This window comes from Hydra vulgaris, chromosome 11 (genome assembly GCF_038396675.1).
Source record: "Hydra vulgaris chromosome 11, alternate assembly HydraT2T_AEP".
Taxonomy (NCBI): domain Eukaryota; kingdom Metazoa; phylum Cnidaria; class Hydrozoa; order Anthoathecata; family Hydridae; genus Hydra; species Hydra vulgaris.
The window spans coordinates 32,598,852-32,615,104 of record NC_088930.1 but is presented as its reverse complement, the minus strand read 5'-3'; the positions used below and the strand labels follow the sequence as shown (position 1 = coordinate 32,615,104).

Below are 16,253 nucleotides of genomic sequence, written 5' to 3'. Positions count from 1 at the left end.
CAAACACTTAATGATACGTTGAACAAAAAACAAAAACATGCTACAGCAAATGTTTTTTATAACCACCGTAGGCTGGGAAATATTCCGCATAAAGGGGAAAACCCAATCTGATTGTGTAAAACTGAACTGAGTTGAAAAAAACTCTGCAGTGAGTGAAAACATTTATTATTGAAATCAGATGTTTTTTTTAACGGAAAAAACTATGCAGATTTGAGAGCCTAAAATTAGGCTCTTAACCAGAAGTATAATGGCAAAACAACAAATGCTTTTGATAATATCTTATTCAATAATTTGTTTTGAAAAGTTTAATTAACTTTTAACTTATTTTCTAATGTTTATCTATGATATGAACACTAATTGTTTTGGCTTTGGGGATCCCTTTAAAGGTTGATTTTCTTATTTTCTTATTTTTTGAAATTGTTGTATGTAACTAAGAATATTTTCTCTTCCAAATGTACTTTTTATTTTTTATTTTTTTAATTAGCTTTTTTTTGTTTATGCTGTTTATGTGATTGTTATAGGAAATTGTTATAGTCAGTGGTATAGAACGTTCAAGAAAGTTGGGGGGAGGGGCTGAAACAGAATTTTCAAAAAAATGGGGCTAAGGCAGCCAGAATCAGAATTTGAAAGAAAAATATAAATTTTCTGAAAGAAAAAAAAAGTTGGGGAGCTATTGCCCCCTCTGACCCCCCCCCCCCACCACCACCACCACCACCACCACCACCATCCCTCCCTCCGTGTTCCTATGCCAGTTGTTATAGTAATTGTTATAATTGCGTTTCATAATATTAAGTATTCAGTTTAAATTTTTTAAATATTTTATAAAAGTTGATTTGATAATTAAAAAAAATTGTAACATTAAATTACTTGATTTTATTTAAAATTGTTATTTTAAAAGGTATACTAATTCGTTATATTTTAAGCATTAAGTTGTTTTTGTATTTTTAAAGTTCAGTAATGAAGAACTATTGCTAAAATAAAAATTTAAACAAACAAAAAATATATATATTTGACCGTCCAAAAAAAAACAATTGATTGTCAATTCCAAGTATTTGCCAGTCCAATTGACCGCTCGCCTTCGATTTCTTATTTTCCAAGCTGAAATATTTAAATATTTTTAAAGATTTAATTATTTTGAAATTATTTAAAGACATCAATTACAGCAAAAAACTACTTGTGATTTTTTTTGAGATTTTAGGTACTCCAATTTTTTTTTAAAGTTTTTTTATTTTGGACAATAAATTCAATAACTACTTTGGTTAAGCAAAATGTTCAGACATTTTGCCAAACTAAAGTAGTTATCAGGCGTGCGTGGTCTGACAAAAATTTAATGTGTGATCTGACAAAACCCAACAAAAAAATTTACTTTTTGTAAATTTTTTTGTTGGATTTTGTTGGATCACGTGAGTATATTTTTTGTTTTTACAGCTTGAGCGTTTACATGTTTTGAAAACTTATGTGTTTCAAAAAAAAAATTTTAAAGAGAAAAAATGAAAAAAAGCTAAATTTCTAAACTTAAAAAACTAAATTAATATTATTTTATATTACATTTTTTTAAACGCATTGTTTTTTAACAATTTTTAAAAAACATTTTTATATTAGGGGCTGTTCAAATAATACGTAACAGTCTTGGGGGTGGGGAGGCGTATTGGAAAGTGTCACCAAGTATCGCATGGGGGAGGGGGTGGTTTGCTGCAGTGTGACGTGACAAATAACATTTTAAATTGTACTTTTTATCACTTGCGTAATTTGTTAAAATTACAAACTCTGAGATATCTCTATATATTATTGCTGAACTTAATAGTTTTAATAGTATTAGTAGTAGTGTCCCTTGGAGCGTGTTTGACACGAAACCCTTGGCAGCCATTGCAACCGAGGCATTGGCAAGAAAGAGTCGCAGCTTTGCTTTATAAAAAAATATGAGTGAACGTGAAACTTATATCATACGTACGTAAGCTTCATATTATGTAATGTTAAAACATACTTAAACATATTTTTTTAATTCAAGTTTTACAGTTTGACTTTCACTTAAATACTGCATTGCATCAACCTCTTCTCAATTTTTAACCTGCAGCATTTATTTCCGAAAAAAACATTTTTATTTAGTTAAAAAATTTTGATGATCGATGTGCCTGCATGGCCGAGTGGTTAGCACGCTGAGCTTCTTAACATAAAAGCCATGGTTCGAGTCCCACCACCTGTGACTTTTTTAATTTTTTTAGATTTTTTTAAATAAAAAATATTTGTGAAGTTTTATAAAGATTATAAACAAACATATCTAACGATATTATTCACTTTAACAAACGAAAAGATTTTTAAAAAAGCTAAAAAAATTCTAAAAACATTAAGAAACGGGAGATATTTGTTGCGTATGTGTCATGATTAAGATATTTATGTTATTTTAATTTTACATTTCAAGTTATTTTCAAACTAAGTTAAATTTGTGCAAGAAAAATGAGTATTTAACATGTTTATATATAGAATATAAAATCTATAGAACTGTAAAGTTGTTTTGTTTTGCATTTTAAATAACAATAACAATAATAATAAAATTTAAATAACAAAATTAACAATAAAAAAATAAAGCAAGCTGATAATTTGAACTTGCCACACAGCGACCTTAACTTTTTAAAACAGTAAGGGGGTATAAAAGTATGTTTCATATAAGTACATAATTGAAAATTCTAAATTTATACTTAAATTAAACCATTTTATTGAATTAATTACTTTTAAAAATAATTAAAAGTTAAAGTTATTTAATATTGATATAATTAGGAAATTTAGAGTTTTACAGCTATTTTACCATGCCCCGTTAAATATTCTTAATTAATAAACCGAGTGCACAACAACGACAGAATTTAGATAACCATCAAAATAGTTATACTCCATTATTTTTTGGCTTTATATACCTTTTGGCTGATACCTAATCTTACCTTTTAAATAAGGTATTGTCTATAAATTACGCAATGCTAAATTTCACTAATGAACAAAACAAAAAAGATCAAAATTTTCCCTCGCAGAGTCCTATGTTAAATAAAAAATCAAAATAGCTCATTAAGTTTAATGAAAATCGCTACCTAAAAGAACTGAAGATTCCTTCTTCTTTTTTAAAAATAAATAGCGTTGTGTAATTTATGGACGATCCCATAGCGTTTTATAGTCTATAGTTTTTAACGTTATAGTTTTATAGTCTATAGTTTTTAACGGCCTAAGATATTCTTTGTTCTGCTATTTGGATAGTGTTGAATACAAACGTCTGTAAGTGTAAAGGTCTTTAGCATATGTAGAGTTTGCAGGCAGTATATGGAACAATTGGGTATAATATATTTGTAAAACTGAGAAAACTATTTTAACAATTAGAAATCCTTATTGGTATAATAATATTTTTTTGCTATAAATATTGCTATATTTATTATAGATATATACTATTATAAAATTTTTCTAGAAATATTGCTTTAAATACAGTAAAAATACAAGATTGAAAATTTTCAATCTTGCTGTATTTGTCTTTAATCCTCCAAAACGACACTGATGACAGCGCACTAAACCACTGAACTATCAATGATGTGCGGTTAAGAGAAAAACAAATGCTGAAAGGGTGCGCATGTTAATTTTTTTGCTCCTAAAGCAATTTTTTTAAAAGAGTTATTTTATGTAAAAAAAAATATTATAGTAAACAAATAATAGGTACGATTGGTGTGGAATAAATAAGTATAGAAATGGTAGATTTGGTAAATGCCCATGCTTTATAGGTCTAGAAAGCTAGGATATATATATAAAGAAAAAAGTATAGAAAAGGTCTGTGTGGAATAGATTTACAAAGATCCGTATTTTTACGGGTCAGATTAGCTAGTTTATATATAATACAAAAATTTTCAAGAAAAATAATACGCAACGACTTCAAAAGTGGCTAGCTTTTATTTTTTAACGGAATCATAATAAATGAAAATAAAAAATTTAAATTAGTTTTTTTACACATTCACCTTAATAAGAGCACAAAATTTTGACCATAAATATCATGCAGACACAAAATTTGCTAAATCATCCATTAGTGCCCTTGCGGCAGTCTTGGGTCCTAAAGAAGTGACGTTTCACTCCCAGGATAATAAAGCCAGGGTGCCAATCGGATTAACAGCTGCAAACAAACAAGCACTAATGATGATGCATATGGAGTAAAAGGTGACTTTAGCTGATCATGATTTTGTAATTACTCCTCAATACAAACTTATTCCTTTAGTATTTGCAGCCATAAAAATTAAAAAAGATTGCATGGAAAAACAAGCAGTCACATACTCTAGCCCAACACACATAGCAAACAGAAGTGAAAATGTGATTTATCAACAGCACTTAGTCACTTAGAAGACATGAACAGAATAAACCATCTTCCTGCATTTAAAAGCAGCTTATTTACTGAAGATGGAGTTAGCAAACCAGTCATGATTATATCTGTTGATGGTGGGCCAGATGATAATCCAAGATATGAAAAAATAATTCATTGTGTCAAGACTTATTTCAAAGAGCATGACTTTGATGGATTGTTTGTAGCCACTAATGCTCCTGGCAGAAGTGCCTTTAACAGAGTAGAGAGAAGAATGGCTCGGCTAAGCCATGACCTAGCAGGAATTATACTTCCATTTGATCTTTTTGGAAGCCATCTTAATTCAAGAGGAGAAACAACAGACCAAGTTATGGAGAAGGCAAGTTTTGCCAAAGCTGATGAAGTTCTTGGACAAATTTGGTCTGGCATATCATTGATGGATTTGAAACTAAAGCCAAGTACATAAAACCAAATAGAGAAAAATGTAATGATCAAAACTGTTTTGGTCATCATTGCAATTCACTGTTTCATTTTTTTTTCAACTGGTTTTCTTCCACCACCAATTTCTTTGTTCCAAGGAGAAGATGATCAGGAATGCAATAATACAAAGAACAACTTTGCAATAAAACAAAGAACAAACTTCTTTTTAAACTTATCACTTTGCAAAACAATTTTGCCCACAACAGTTACAAAAAAAGTATCCCAATGGATTGTCATATGACTACTCATGTCCAAGCATTCAAAATTCCTTACCAAAAAGAATTTGTTCCAATTACAGTTTATATTTTGCCGCTATCAAATCAATGAAACAACAAAAAACAGTTTTTTCAAGTATTGGATACTCCAATGAGGTTCAAAAAATTAGACCTCATTGCCTAGTTGCTCAACTTCTATCTTCTTTGTCACATCACACAGGGAGGATAGGGGTTCTTCAAAATGTCACATAGGGGAGGGGTAGCATCATGTATTATTTGAACAGCCTCTTATGCAAAATACAATTAATTTTTAAAGTATGTTTACCTATTACTTTATTAAATTTAGTCTAATGATTGTTTACACCTTTTTTACAAAACTCTTTTTAATAGCAAAAGTTATCATAAAAGCTAGCGTTACATAACTCAAATAAAATAATAAAAACTATTGGTTTCTATATAAACAAAAATCGTTAATCGTTAAAAAATTTTAATTCCAGATAAAATAATTAAAATAAAAACGAAAATATATATATATTATATTACAGATTAAAGTTTTTTTATGTCAAATAAATTGTATAAATGAAACAATTTATTTTTCATTATAAAAACATGGATTTTTAAAAAAATTTCCACTTTCTCGGAAGGAAAGCAAAATCTAACACTCTTAGTATATATATGTTTAAATAATCTATAATAATTTTTAATAACCATTTTAGTTTTGAAGACTACGTATAAAAAAGAATCGCAAAGAGATGACACATCTATATTGCTTTATATACTATGTTCAGTATCATACATGGGTGCTATGTTGTCAAGTAATATGTCTTTGAAATATGTCAACTATCCAACTCAAGTGTGTACTCATTATTTATTTATTTTTATTTTTGTTTTTGATTTTTTGTCTTTAACTGATCAGATATAGCTGTTTATTTGTTCACAAAAAACTAATTATCTTGAAATTTTTAAAGTTTATTTGTCTTCTGATTGTGTGTTTTTTATTTTTATTTTTTTTTTAGGTTTTAGGGAAATCCTGCAAGCCTATACCCGGTATATTTTATTTAACTTGCCTCAACTTTAGATAAAGTTTTAACAACAAAATTTTTATTTTTCAATTATCTTTAATTTAAACATAATTTTACTTATATACATGATAGTTGTTGTTCACAGCTATGGTTTAATATATTATTATGAGAAAAAAAACATGAACATTTATAGTGAATGGAAAGAGAACTGACACTGGTTTATGGAAAGGGTGAATTATGTTGTTGTCTAGAAAAAAAACAATGCTGTTAGTATTGTTTTTTTTTTCTAGTAAGTAAAACTTGAGGAACATTTATAAACAGGCACTTTAAAAAATGTTACTAATATTTTAAAAAATATGTGTTGATTTTAAAATCAATCAATAAAAATGATACTAAAATTTTTAGTGATTTGCATTTTGTACAAAAAATTTAAATGTGAAAATCATGAAAAATTCAATTTTTGATAATTGCGATGTCAAAGATTTAGATTTGAGTATTAGATTTTTAATTGGCCTTTAAATAACTTAAATTAACTTTAAAGATCTAAATTAAGTTATTTTATTAAATTATTGATAAAAAAGTACTAATAATAAAAAGATAATTTAGATATTTATAAGATATTTAAAAGATATTTAAATATGAAACCAGAGTTTAATTTTTTTCTTAAAATAACTATAAGTGCTTTAAATGAATTTTTATACTTTTTAAGCACCTTCGTCTTTAATTTTATTTAAAAATCAGTGCTATTTAAGTTCTTTATACACCTCGGTCTTTAAATTTGTTTAAGTATCTGCACTAGAAAGTTTTAATGACATTTAAGTTTGCTATACATCTGTGTTTTTAATTTTATCTAACTATCAGTGCTAGATAGTTACAATTGGTAAATTGAAAGACCAGAAATATTATTAGATGTTGCAATTTGTGATTGCTTAATTCGACACTTGAATGCAATTGTAATATTTCAGAAACTAATATTCTAAAAAACTAAATAACATAGTAATAGATATATTTTAAATTAGGATGTATAAGTACTTATACAAAATATTCAATAAAAATTTAAATTTTGTGTAAAATTACTTCACTTTATTGTTATAAAATTTTGTTTAGTGATGCTGCTTGGAGTTCTACTAGCTCGTAAAAAATATTCATTAATGAAATACGCATGTGTTATCTTTATTGTTTTGGGTGTTGCTTTATTTATGTACAAAGATGTAAGTTTTTATGTGTTCATGTCAGGTTGATTTTTTTTTTTCCATTAATTTATGAATGAAATTGAAATAATTAGTTGATATAATTATTATAATATTAATGTTTCTAAGTTTATTTTTCTTTTTACTGATATTGCATTACTATATTGGATTATAATATATATTTGATTTAGTAATTACATTAGAATTTAATCTTAGTGTAGAGTGGGGGTTGGGAGGATAGTATGCAATGTAATCAATCAAAAAAATTATTATACCAAAGAAAATTTATAAAATTATAATTTTTCTAACATAGAGCTTTTAAAGATTAGTTGTACCTTTATTTTAAAATTTCTAAATATTTTATTACAATTTCTACATGAATTTTAATGTAATAAATGCAAAACATTTTTTCTTGTAAAAAAGACAACATTTAGATTTAAAATGTAATGAGAAATGTTTTAGCCAAAATCAAGTAAATGACCATTAAGTTACATCTTTGCAGCATAAACAGGGATCAATAAAATATTATTACATCACTGACTTTACTCATTGGGAGTTCCAATTTATTGATATGAATTTCCAGAATTGCTATGAATTTCCAGAAAATAAAAGCACAATTTTTTCTAAAATTTTTGAATGCAAGCAAGTAATTTAAGTTGTAAAGTAATAAATTCAAATTTTTACTAAAATTTTGAAGCAAATTGAAACAATTTATTTAAGGTAATAAATCTTATTTAGAAAAAATCTTCAAGTGCTCAAGAATCAGTGACTGGTTATGGTGAAATACTTTTGGTAATATATCAATATTTTTAATGCAAATTTAATGCCTAAACTTAAATAAAATAAATAATATAATAAAATATAAACATAAATAAAAAATAATATAATAAAATATAAATAAAAAATAATATAATAAAATATAAATAAAAAATAATATAATAAATATAATGTAAATGCATCTATTAAGTTTATTTTTTCAGATTATTTCATTAGCTCTTGATGGAATGACTGGAGTTTTCCAGGAAAGAATGCGTCGTGATTATAAAAGTCAACCACATACTATGATGTATGGTGTCAATAAATGGTCTACTGTTATACTGGCAATAGGTAATAAAAATTTTGAATTCTGAGCTGTATAAAAAACTTTTATTAAATATGAAAGAATACTTGTATTAATATGGCTGCTCAGTATGAAGTTTATACTCCTTTTCTTCAGTTTCAAGCTTCAGTTTGTTTTTCAATTTCTGGTGCAGCTAATTTTTTAATTTCTAATCGTTTTTTTGATCGGTTTCATGAAAACATCTTTCTTGAAAACAAATTCTCTTTTTATTATCCAAAGAAATCATGAAAACAACTCTTTCAATGTAAAACTGTACTGTTAAACTAATGCAATATTCTAATATTCTCATATTTTATCTTAGATAGTAAGCCCTAGTGACTTTAAAAAAATGTTTAATGGTGTCATTAACAAAAGTCTAATCCATTTCTAATAAATTGATCTGATCTTTTTACTTCTCCCAAGGATAAAGCAGAACTATATGCAAAAAACTTTTTTTCTAATGACTACATTTTTCCTTTCATTCCAGAGAATCAGATTAATCCATTGTTATACATCCAAATCACCCTGACTTCCATTGCTAATGTTATTTCTCACTTAAGCTCCTCTATAGGTCGTGGTCCAGACAACACTTCTGTCACTAGACTGTCACTTCAGTCTTACAAAGGTGTTCTCTAGAACTCTCTTCAATACTTTCTAAAGTATTTAATAAATGCTTAACTGAATTTTATTTTCCTGTCTAATGGAAAATGGTGGACATCTGTGGTTCCAATTTTTAAAAACTCCATTGTCCAATTGTCCATACCACAATATAATCAGTCTTCTCTCTATTATTTGCAAGATCTTTAAGTCTTTAATAACAAATTTCTAATTTCTCATCTTGAGTATCCTACTCTCTGACAATCAATACAGATTTTGATCTTATCCTAAAGCTGACTTGCTAACTGTTGTAACTGGAAGGTTTTATCGTGCATTTAATACAGACAGCATGGCAAGGGCTATTGCTCTAGACATATCAAAAGCTTTCAATAAAATTTGGCTATTTATATTTTTATTTCTCTATAAGCTTGCTCATAAGCATGCTTATATAGTGCATCTGGGAAATTTTTATTAAAATAACCTTTGTTAACAATTGTGGTGTTACTGTGCTACTAATGTAAATAAATCCTAACCCAATATTGCACATACAGTTATATAAGTGTGACTCTTTAACACAAAAGCAATTGGAAGTTTTATGAAATTTCTTATTTTAGCTAGTGAGCACTTTATTTTGTTTTCAATATTTTTGGAAAAGTTCTAATAAATATTTATTTAAAAGTTTTTTTTCTTATAAAAGATTAGATACATCAATGTGAACTAAGTATTCCATCATTCAATATCAAACAACATGTGATGCATGTTGTTCTAAATTGTTAAACTAATCTAACTGTTTGTTTATATGTATATTTGTGTTCTGTCTGAATCTCTGGCGCCGTGTTGGTTCACCCATAAGTTACTTTATATATGTATGTTTGTGTTCTGTCTGAACCTATGTGTGGTGTTTACTCACTTGTAAGTTACTTTATGTATCAACTTGTTTCTCCGCGCAGCGGCCTTGTTCGTCAAAGTTCGTGTTTCGAAGTTATAGAGTTGAGAGAGACCACAATTAAGTAGCCTCCTCATCTGTAGTGGCCTTCTGGGCCTTGGGGAGGTGAAATAACAACAACAACAAAAAAAAAATGTATGTGTTCTGTTTAAATGTTTAAATGTTCTGTTTAAATGTTCAATTCTGCTTTGATGTGAGCTTATTAACTAACTTATCTCTAGTATTTTGTCAGATGAAATATTTTTCCTAATCCGTTTCCAAAATATGCCCGATGTTTTGAGGTACTGTTTGCAGGAAGTAGCTTTTTTTAATTACTCCAGGTCAGGTTCAGGATCATCACGATCACCCTGCTACTTGTATTATGTAACCCAGTACTATGTGTCTCACGCCCTGCTGCCTTGTAGAGTGTACTTTTTCAGGCAAGGCTAGGAGAAACAAACTCTGACTTAAAAATCCCCTGCCTTGGGGCTCTTGGTTGAGTAAAGGCTAAAGATGGTGTCTTGATAAAAATACTCATCTTGGGCAGATGTTAACTGCATCCAGCTACTGTAGAAGGCCTCCAAGGCAAAGACTTAAAAGGTAAGCAGAATAGTTCTGCTAACCAGCCTCAAATCCCTTCTACATCTCTTACGCTGGCGTAATGTAAACCTATGTTAAATTATTTTCTCTTTTTGCTTGTGTCTTCTTGATAGTGGCTATGCAACTTTTCCTGTTATCTCCTAATGAGGGTACAGCTCTAAAACTCAGTTTAATGATTCTGAGGCAGGGTGGTAGTAAGGTTTTCCAAACTCTGTGGTAGCTCTCAAAGAGGCTGATTCCATCAATGGCTACAAAATATCAGAATATTAATAGTGCCATGTTGTGTATAGATGATGCCCCTGTTAATGCTTTTGGTGTGCATTGTCGAGGCTACATAAGAAGCCCTATGTTATGACTTAACAGGACTAAGACAATTGCATAGCTTATTGCTTAGGAGGTGCTGCTTTATCTGTGAATGAGTCAAGTTCTCTTTAAACTTAGATCGTGCCAAAAGTAACCTAATATATTAAACATAAAAAACTATCCCCACCACCTAACTATTTTAATATATCTTTTACTAATATTCGTGGTCTGCAAAGTAACCTTCCATCAGTTGAATCTTACTTCTTGCAAAATTCACCAGACTTGCTTGCTCTTAGTGGGACTAATTTAAATCTGCTATTCCTTCTTCTGATCTTAGTGTTGATTCTTTGATTCGCAAAGACTCTTATAGCCACATGCTTGCCTTCGGGGTATACATACGCATTAATCCACCTATTTTTAGGAAAATCAGGTTCCTTTGACCATTTCTTTGACCAATCCTTTGACCATTTTTTATGTGTTTCCGTTTAGCATCTCTTCACTCTATCACCTTTCTGTTTGTTTGTTATCATTCTCCTTCTTCCTAAGACTGCACTCTTTTAAATGTAATTTCTGATCAAATTGACCATGCTCTCTTTCTTTACCCCTCTTACCTCCAACCACACTGAATGGCTTTAATGCCACTGGCCCTGCTAGCACTAAAGCCTATAACTTCTGCATTTCTCTATCTCTTATCAGATTTACTTTGTAAATCATTTTCCTGACAACCCTAATCATTTACCTTCACTCATTGATTTATGTCTAGTCTCTGATCCCAGCTTGTGTTCAGTTCTCCTTTTTCTCCTTTAAGTGGTTCTGACCATGCAATGATCTTATTAAATCTTTCATCTCGCACTATTTATTACTTCCCTAAAGCTGACTGGGATTCTTTTCCCTCTCAGCTAAAAAATGCGCCTTCTACATAACCTCCTGGATTCAGGAAGGAATGAAAGCTTTTACTCTTTCTTGTCGGTTCCAAGTCAAGCCTCACTCTACTCCATGGTTTTCACCCTCTTGTGCAGCTGCTATATCTAATCGTAATCATTTCTTTTATCTTTTTTTATCAACTTTCTTGAGAACAAACAGCTATTTATTATTGCAAGAAATCAATGTAAAATTTGCTGTCAGATGCTAAGCTCCATTATTCTCAGTTCACTAAATCTTGTATCTTAAAAGTTAGGCTTTAGAGACTTAAGGAAAATCTTCAACAGCATTGTTAACAAAGGAAGGTCTAACTTTTTTTTTTCTTATTTATGGGACTGATCTTATTACCTCTCCCAAGGATTAGATAGAACTATTTGCAAAGATCTTTCTTTCTTATTCAATTCATGAATCTTATGGACATTCTCTTCCTTCAGTTCCAATTAAACAGGTTGACCCATTGCTTCCGTTGTTGAAGTTATATCTTGATTAAATTCTTCTACAGCTTCTGGTCCATTCAACATTCCTGTCATTGTCTTACAAATTTTCATCCCAATTATCATCCGATTAGTCTTCTTTCTGTTATTAGCAAGATCTTTGAGTCTTTGATAAACAAATTTCTCACACCTCATCTTGAGTCAAATAACTTACTGTCAGACAATCAATATGGCTGACTTGCTAACTGCTGTGACTGAAAGGTTTTATTGTGTATTAGATGGAGGTGGAAAGGCTAGGGCTATTGCTCTTGACATATCTAACGCTTTCGACAATGTTTGGCATGCTGATCTTCTCTATAAGCTTGTTTCACATGGTGTATATGGGAAAGTTTTTGAGATTATCAAATTGTTTTTTCTAACCACTTTATTAAAGTCATCCTCGAAGGCCAACACTCTTCTTTATTTCCAGTAACTTCTGGGGCACCTCAAGGTTCTATCCTTGAGGTACCCCAGAATTAATGTTGATAATGTACCCCAGAATTAATGTAGACCTTAATAGTCCTGTTTCGTTTCTTATCTACATTAATGATCTTCCCGACTACCTTAGATCTAAAGTGGCTCTTTTTGCTAATGACTCAACTTTATACTCCTGTCTTGACAAAAAGTCTTCTCTTTTCAATCGCTTAGAACAGGCAGTGGATCTTAAATCTGATCTCACTTCTGTAACAGATTGGGGCTTGCAGTGGCTTGCAAATTTTACCTCCAACAAAACTCAGTTATTTACTACAAACAACTATTGCAGTACTGTTAACATTCCTTTGTTAATGAATGGCACCTATCTCACTGAGTCTTCTTCTTTACGTCTTCTTGGATTATCATTTACTACTGACCTTTCATGGAAACCATGTATACAACTGATTGCTAAATTAGCATCTGCTAAGGCTGCTTCTCTTTATCGTGCTCGTCATTTTCTTTCTCCTGATTCCATTCTCTACCTCTGCTAATTTCTTATTCATCCCTGTATGGAATACTGTTGTCATATTTGGGCTGGTTCTTCTAATGATGCTTTTTCTCCCTTGTTGGGAGTGAATCAGAATAAAAATTTAAAAAATTATTTTTTTTAACTGCAGTATTAAAGTTAATTTTGAAATTGATCTTGAATCTGATCTCTTTCCTGTGACCACCTGGGGCTTGCTGTGGCTTGTGAATTTTAACTCAAACAAAACTCAGTTATTTACTGCAAATGATAATTGCAATATTGTTGATGTTGAATAGAAACACTCCGACTTTACTTTTGAGTCATCTATGTCTTCTTGGATTATCATTCACTACTGAACTCTAATGGAAACCATATAAACCATTGGAAAATTAGTATCTGCTAAGGTTGTTGTTTTTATATTGTGCTTACCGTTTCCTTACTTTCGATTCCATTCTCTACCTCTACCCAAATCTCTTATTTGTCCCTGAATGCTGTTGCCATTTAGGCTGGTTCTTCTAATAATACCCTTTTCCTTCTAGGCAAGATAAAAAATGAATTGTATATGTAGATGGACCTGCTCTATCTGTCAAGCTTGAGCCACTGTCACATTGCCAAAAGGCTGCATCTCACTTATTTTTACTAATACTATCATGGTTGCTGCTCAAACAAGCTATCAACTCTCGTTCCATAATTCAAAACTCATTTTTGCTAGGCTCGTTATTCAACAAATCCTTTAATTGTATCTCTTCTTCTTGCTCTAAAAACTTTCATTAAGTTTTATTTTTTGCACATTAATTCTTTAGAACTCTCTCCAGTCTTCATGTTTTTCAGACAATTTACAGCTTTCAAGTTTTTAATCAACCGTTTTGTTGCTCTTTAAAAATATTCTTTGTTTTTTGGTGACTTCCAACTTAAATATTGGTTGCTTGCAACCAATATTTATTGGGAGTTTTTTCCTTGTTGGGAGTAATTTGTTAGAAAAACTTTAGTCTTGATTTAATAAAGGAAAGGAGGGGGGGGGGGGTTAATAATATGGAATTTTTTTACAAAACAGGAATAAAACAATTGTAATTCTAGTTTGGCTTGCAACAGAATGCGCATTTATTAACAGCTGGATCATAATTTCAACAGGAATTAATATGCTTATATAAGTTTTATACTATGGTGAGAAATAAACGAAAAATTTTTTATTGATTGACAGTTTTTAAAAGCCTGATTACACTAAAAGTTTTTATTTTTATTAGCCACTGATATATTAAATATTGAAGGAAGGTCTTAATAAGGTTTGGGGGGTCGTAAAAATTCACGAAAATTTAACTTCCATCACCCCCCTCCCCCTTCTTTTTCCTCCTTCCTCTGTTTATTAAGCACCTAATAGTACTACAAGCCAACAAACCAAATAAGTGCAAGGCTGCATAATTACATAATTTGGCCATATTTTGTGTCAATCTTGTTGTAAGAAATATTTGCTCTTCAAATATTGACATTCCTATTTCTAAAAATATAAATTATATGGTACATTTTAGGCATGATATGGAGTGGAGAATTTTTTGGTTTTTTGGGTTTTGTTGGGAGATATCCTGAAGTTTTGTGGAACATGATGTTGTTTTCCATTGCTAGTGCGTTAGGCCAGGTTAGTTGAATTTTTATAAAAAGTTTTATTTTTTAATATATTGATTATTTCAAATATATCATTTCAAATTGAATGGTTTTTCTGGTGCAGATTGGTGGGTTAGGGATTGTTTTTTATTGGGGGAACTGTGAAACCATTTAAATTGGTTTTAATTTTTCAAGAATCTTTTCTGTTTAGAGGTAATTCTTATATTCCTTACCTCGTGTAGTTTCGTAGCCAGAAATAAAAAATTTTTTTGCGGCTTTAAAATTTTTAATATAAAGTAAACTTTAGAAGTATGTATACCTCATTTTCAGTCATAACTTCATTAAACTCTAAAAGTTTGAAAATTATAATAATTTTCCACTAATTGGTTTAAGAACAGAGTATGCATGCGCTGTGCATTATTGCAATAACTTTAACAACTTTCTCAGATTAAGGTTTATTTTGGCTTAAATTTATATTGGCATTAGGTTTATATGAGTTTATTGTAAAAAAAATTTATATTTTAATATAAGAGCAAAATTAGTAAGAACTTATCTCTGTGTGTTAATCTTCAGAAAAGTTTGCTTTGCGCAATAATAATTTAGTCTAGTGAAAAACCGCCGTGAAAGGAACTTTTTGTTAAAAATTTTTATATTGTCATTCACGAAATATTTTCATGGGTGTTTTTCTCTTCTCCCCTTCCCGATAGTTATGCGTTATGTTTTAACCTATGCTTGGTTATTTTTCATTTAAAATAAATATATAGTGTGATTTTATTTATTATTGAATTTATTATTGTTTAAATATATTCGCATTTCTTTTTTAACAGAATTTCATCTTCACGACGGTGTCACATTATGGTCCGCTTACATGCTCTGTGATAACGACTACAAGAAAGTTTTTCACTATTCTATTTTCTATTCTATTTTTCGGTAACCCAATAACAAGCCGACAAATAGTAGCTGTATTTTTAGTGTTTACAGGACTTACTCTGGACACAATTTATGGAAAATAATAGAAGTAGCTAAAATTAGTAATAGAAAATACACAGCTGATACTCTGAAGAATGTATTTATAAACTTACCAAATTTCAAGATCAAATATGATTTTTTTTTACAAGAAATGTTTTTTTTCTTTGAAAAGTTGGTTGTTGGATGTTTATAAATACAAAAGTTGAAATAACAACTAAAAAGCCAGTGTGTTAGGCCAGTGACCTTTTTTTGTAGTATTGCATATTAACTAAAAGGTGAAACTAATTTTTTTTTTTTAATCTTTACTTTTTGGAATTAATTCATCAGTGAAGAAAAAAAGTTCATTTGAATTCTCTAGTGGTTTTGATAGTAACTTTAACTTTGAAAGTCTGAAAACGAGAAAAAGTATGTTTCACTTAACTTGAATATGTTTAAGACTTGTCCCTAATTGTGAAACTTTTTTTTCTGTAGAATCACGAGATAAAATAAAGTTAAAAAAAAGGTGTTTTTCGAAAAGTCAAATAAAGTAAAATGATTAAATTGAGTATTATTATTTTTTAATCAATCTGTTTAGTTTGCGATTAATGCACGGTTAAGTTTGC

At 29.6% G+C, this 16,253-nt stretch overlaps 1 protein-coding gene across 1 annotated transcript in view; it reads left to right on the top strand.

Moving 5' to 3' along the window:
- The window catches only part of LOC100210724 (solute carrier family 35 member B1), a 39,679-nt gene extending 23,876 nt beyond the window's left edge, over positions 1–15,803 (top strand). Inside the window, exons 3-9 of the mRNA XM_065810796.1 lie at positions 5,730–5,866; positions 6,030–6,060; positions 7,143–7,246; positions 7,964–8,017; positions 8,206–8,332; positions 14,610–14,716; positions 15,510–15,803. Coding sequence (XP_065666868.1) covers positions 5,730–5,866; positions 6,030–6,060; positions 7,143–7,246; positions 7,964–8,017; positions 8,206–8,332; positions 14,610–14,716; positions 15,510–15,695 — 746 coding nt within the window. The 3' untranslated portion in view covers positions 15,696–15,803. The remainder of the gene's footprint in view (positions 1–5,729; positions 5,867–6,029; positions 6,061–7,142; positions 7,247–7,963; positions 8,018–8,205; positions 8,333–14,609; positions 14,717–15,509) is intronic.
- The last annotated feature ends 450 nt before the right edge of the window (positions 15,804–16,253 follow it).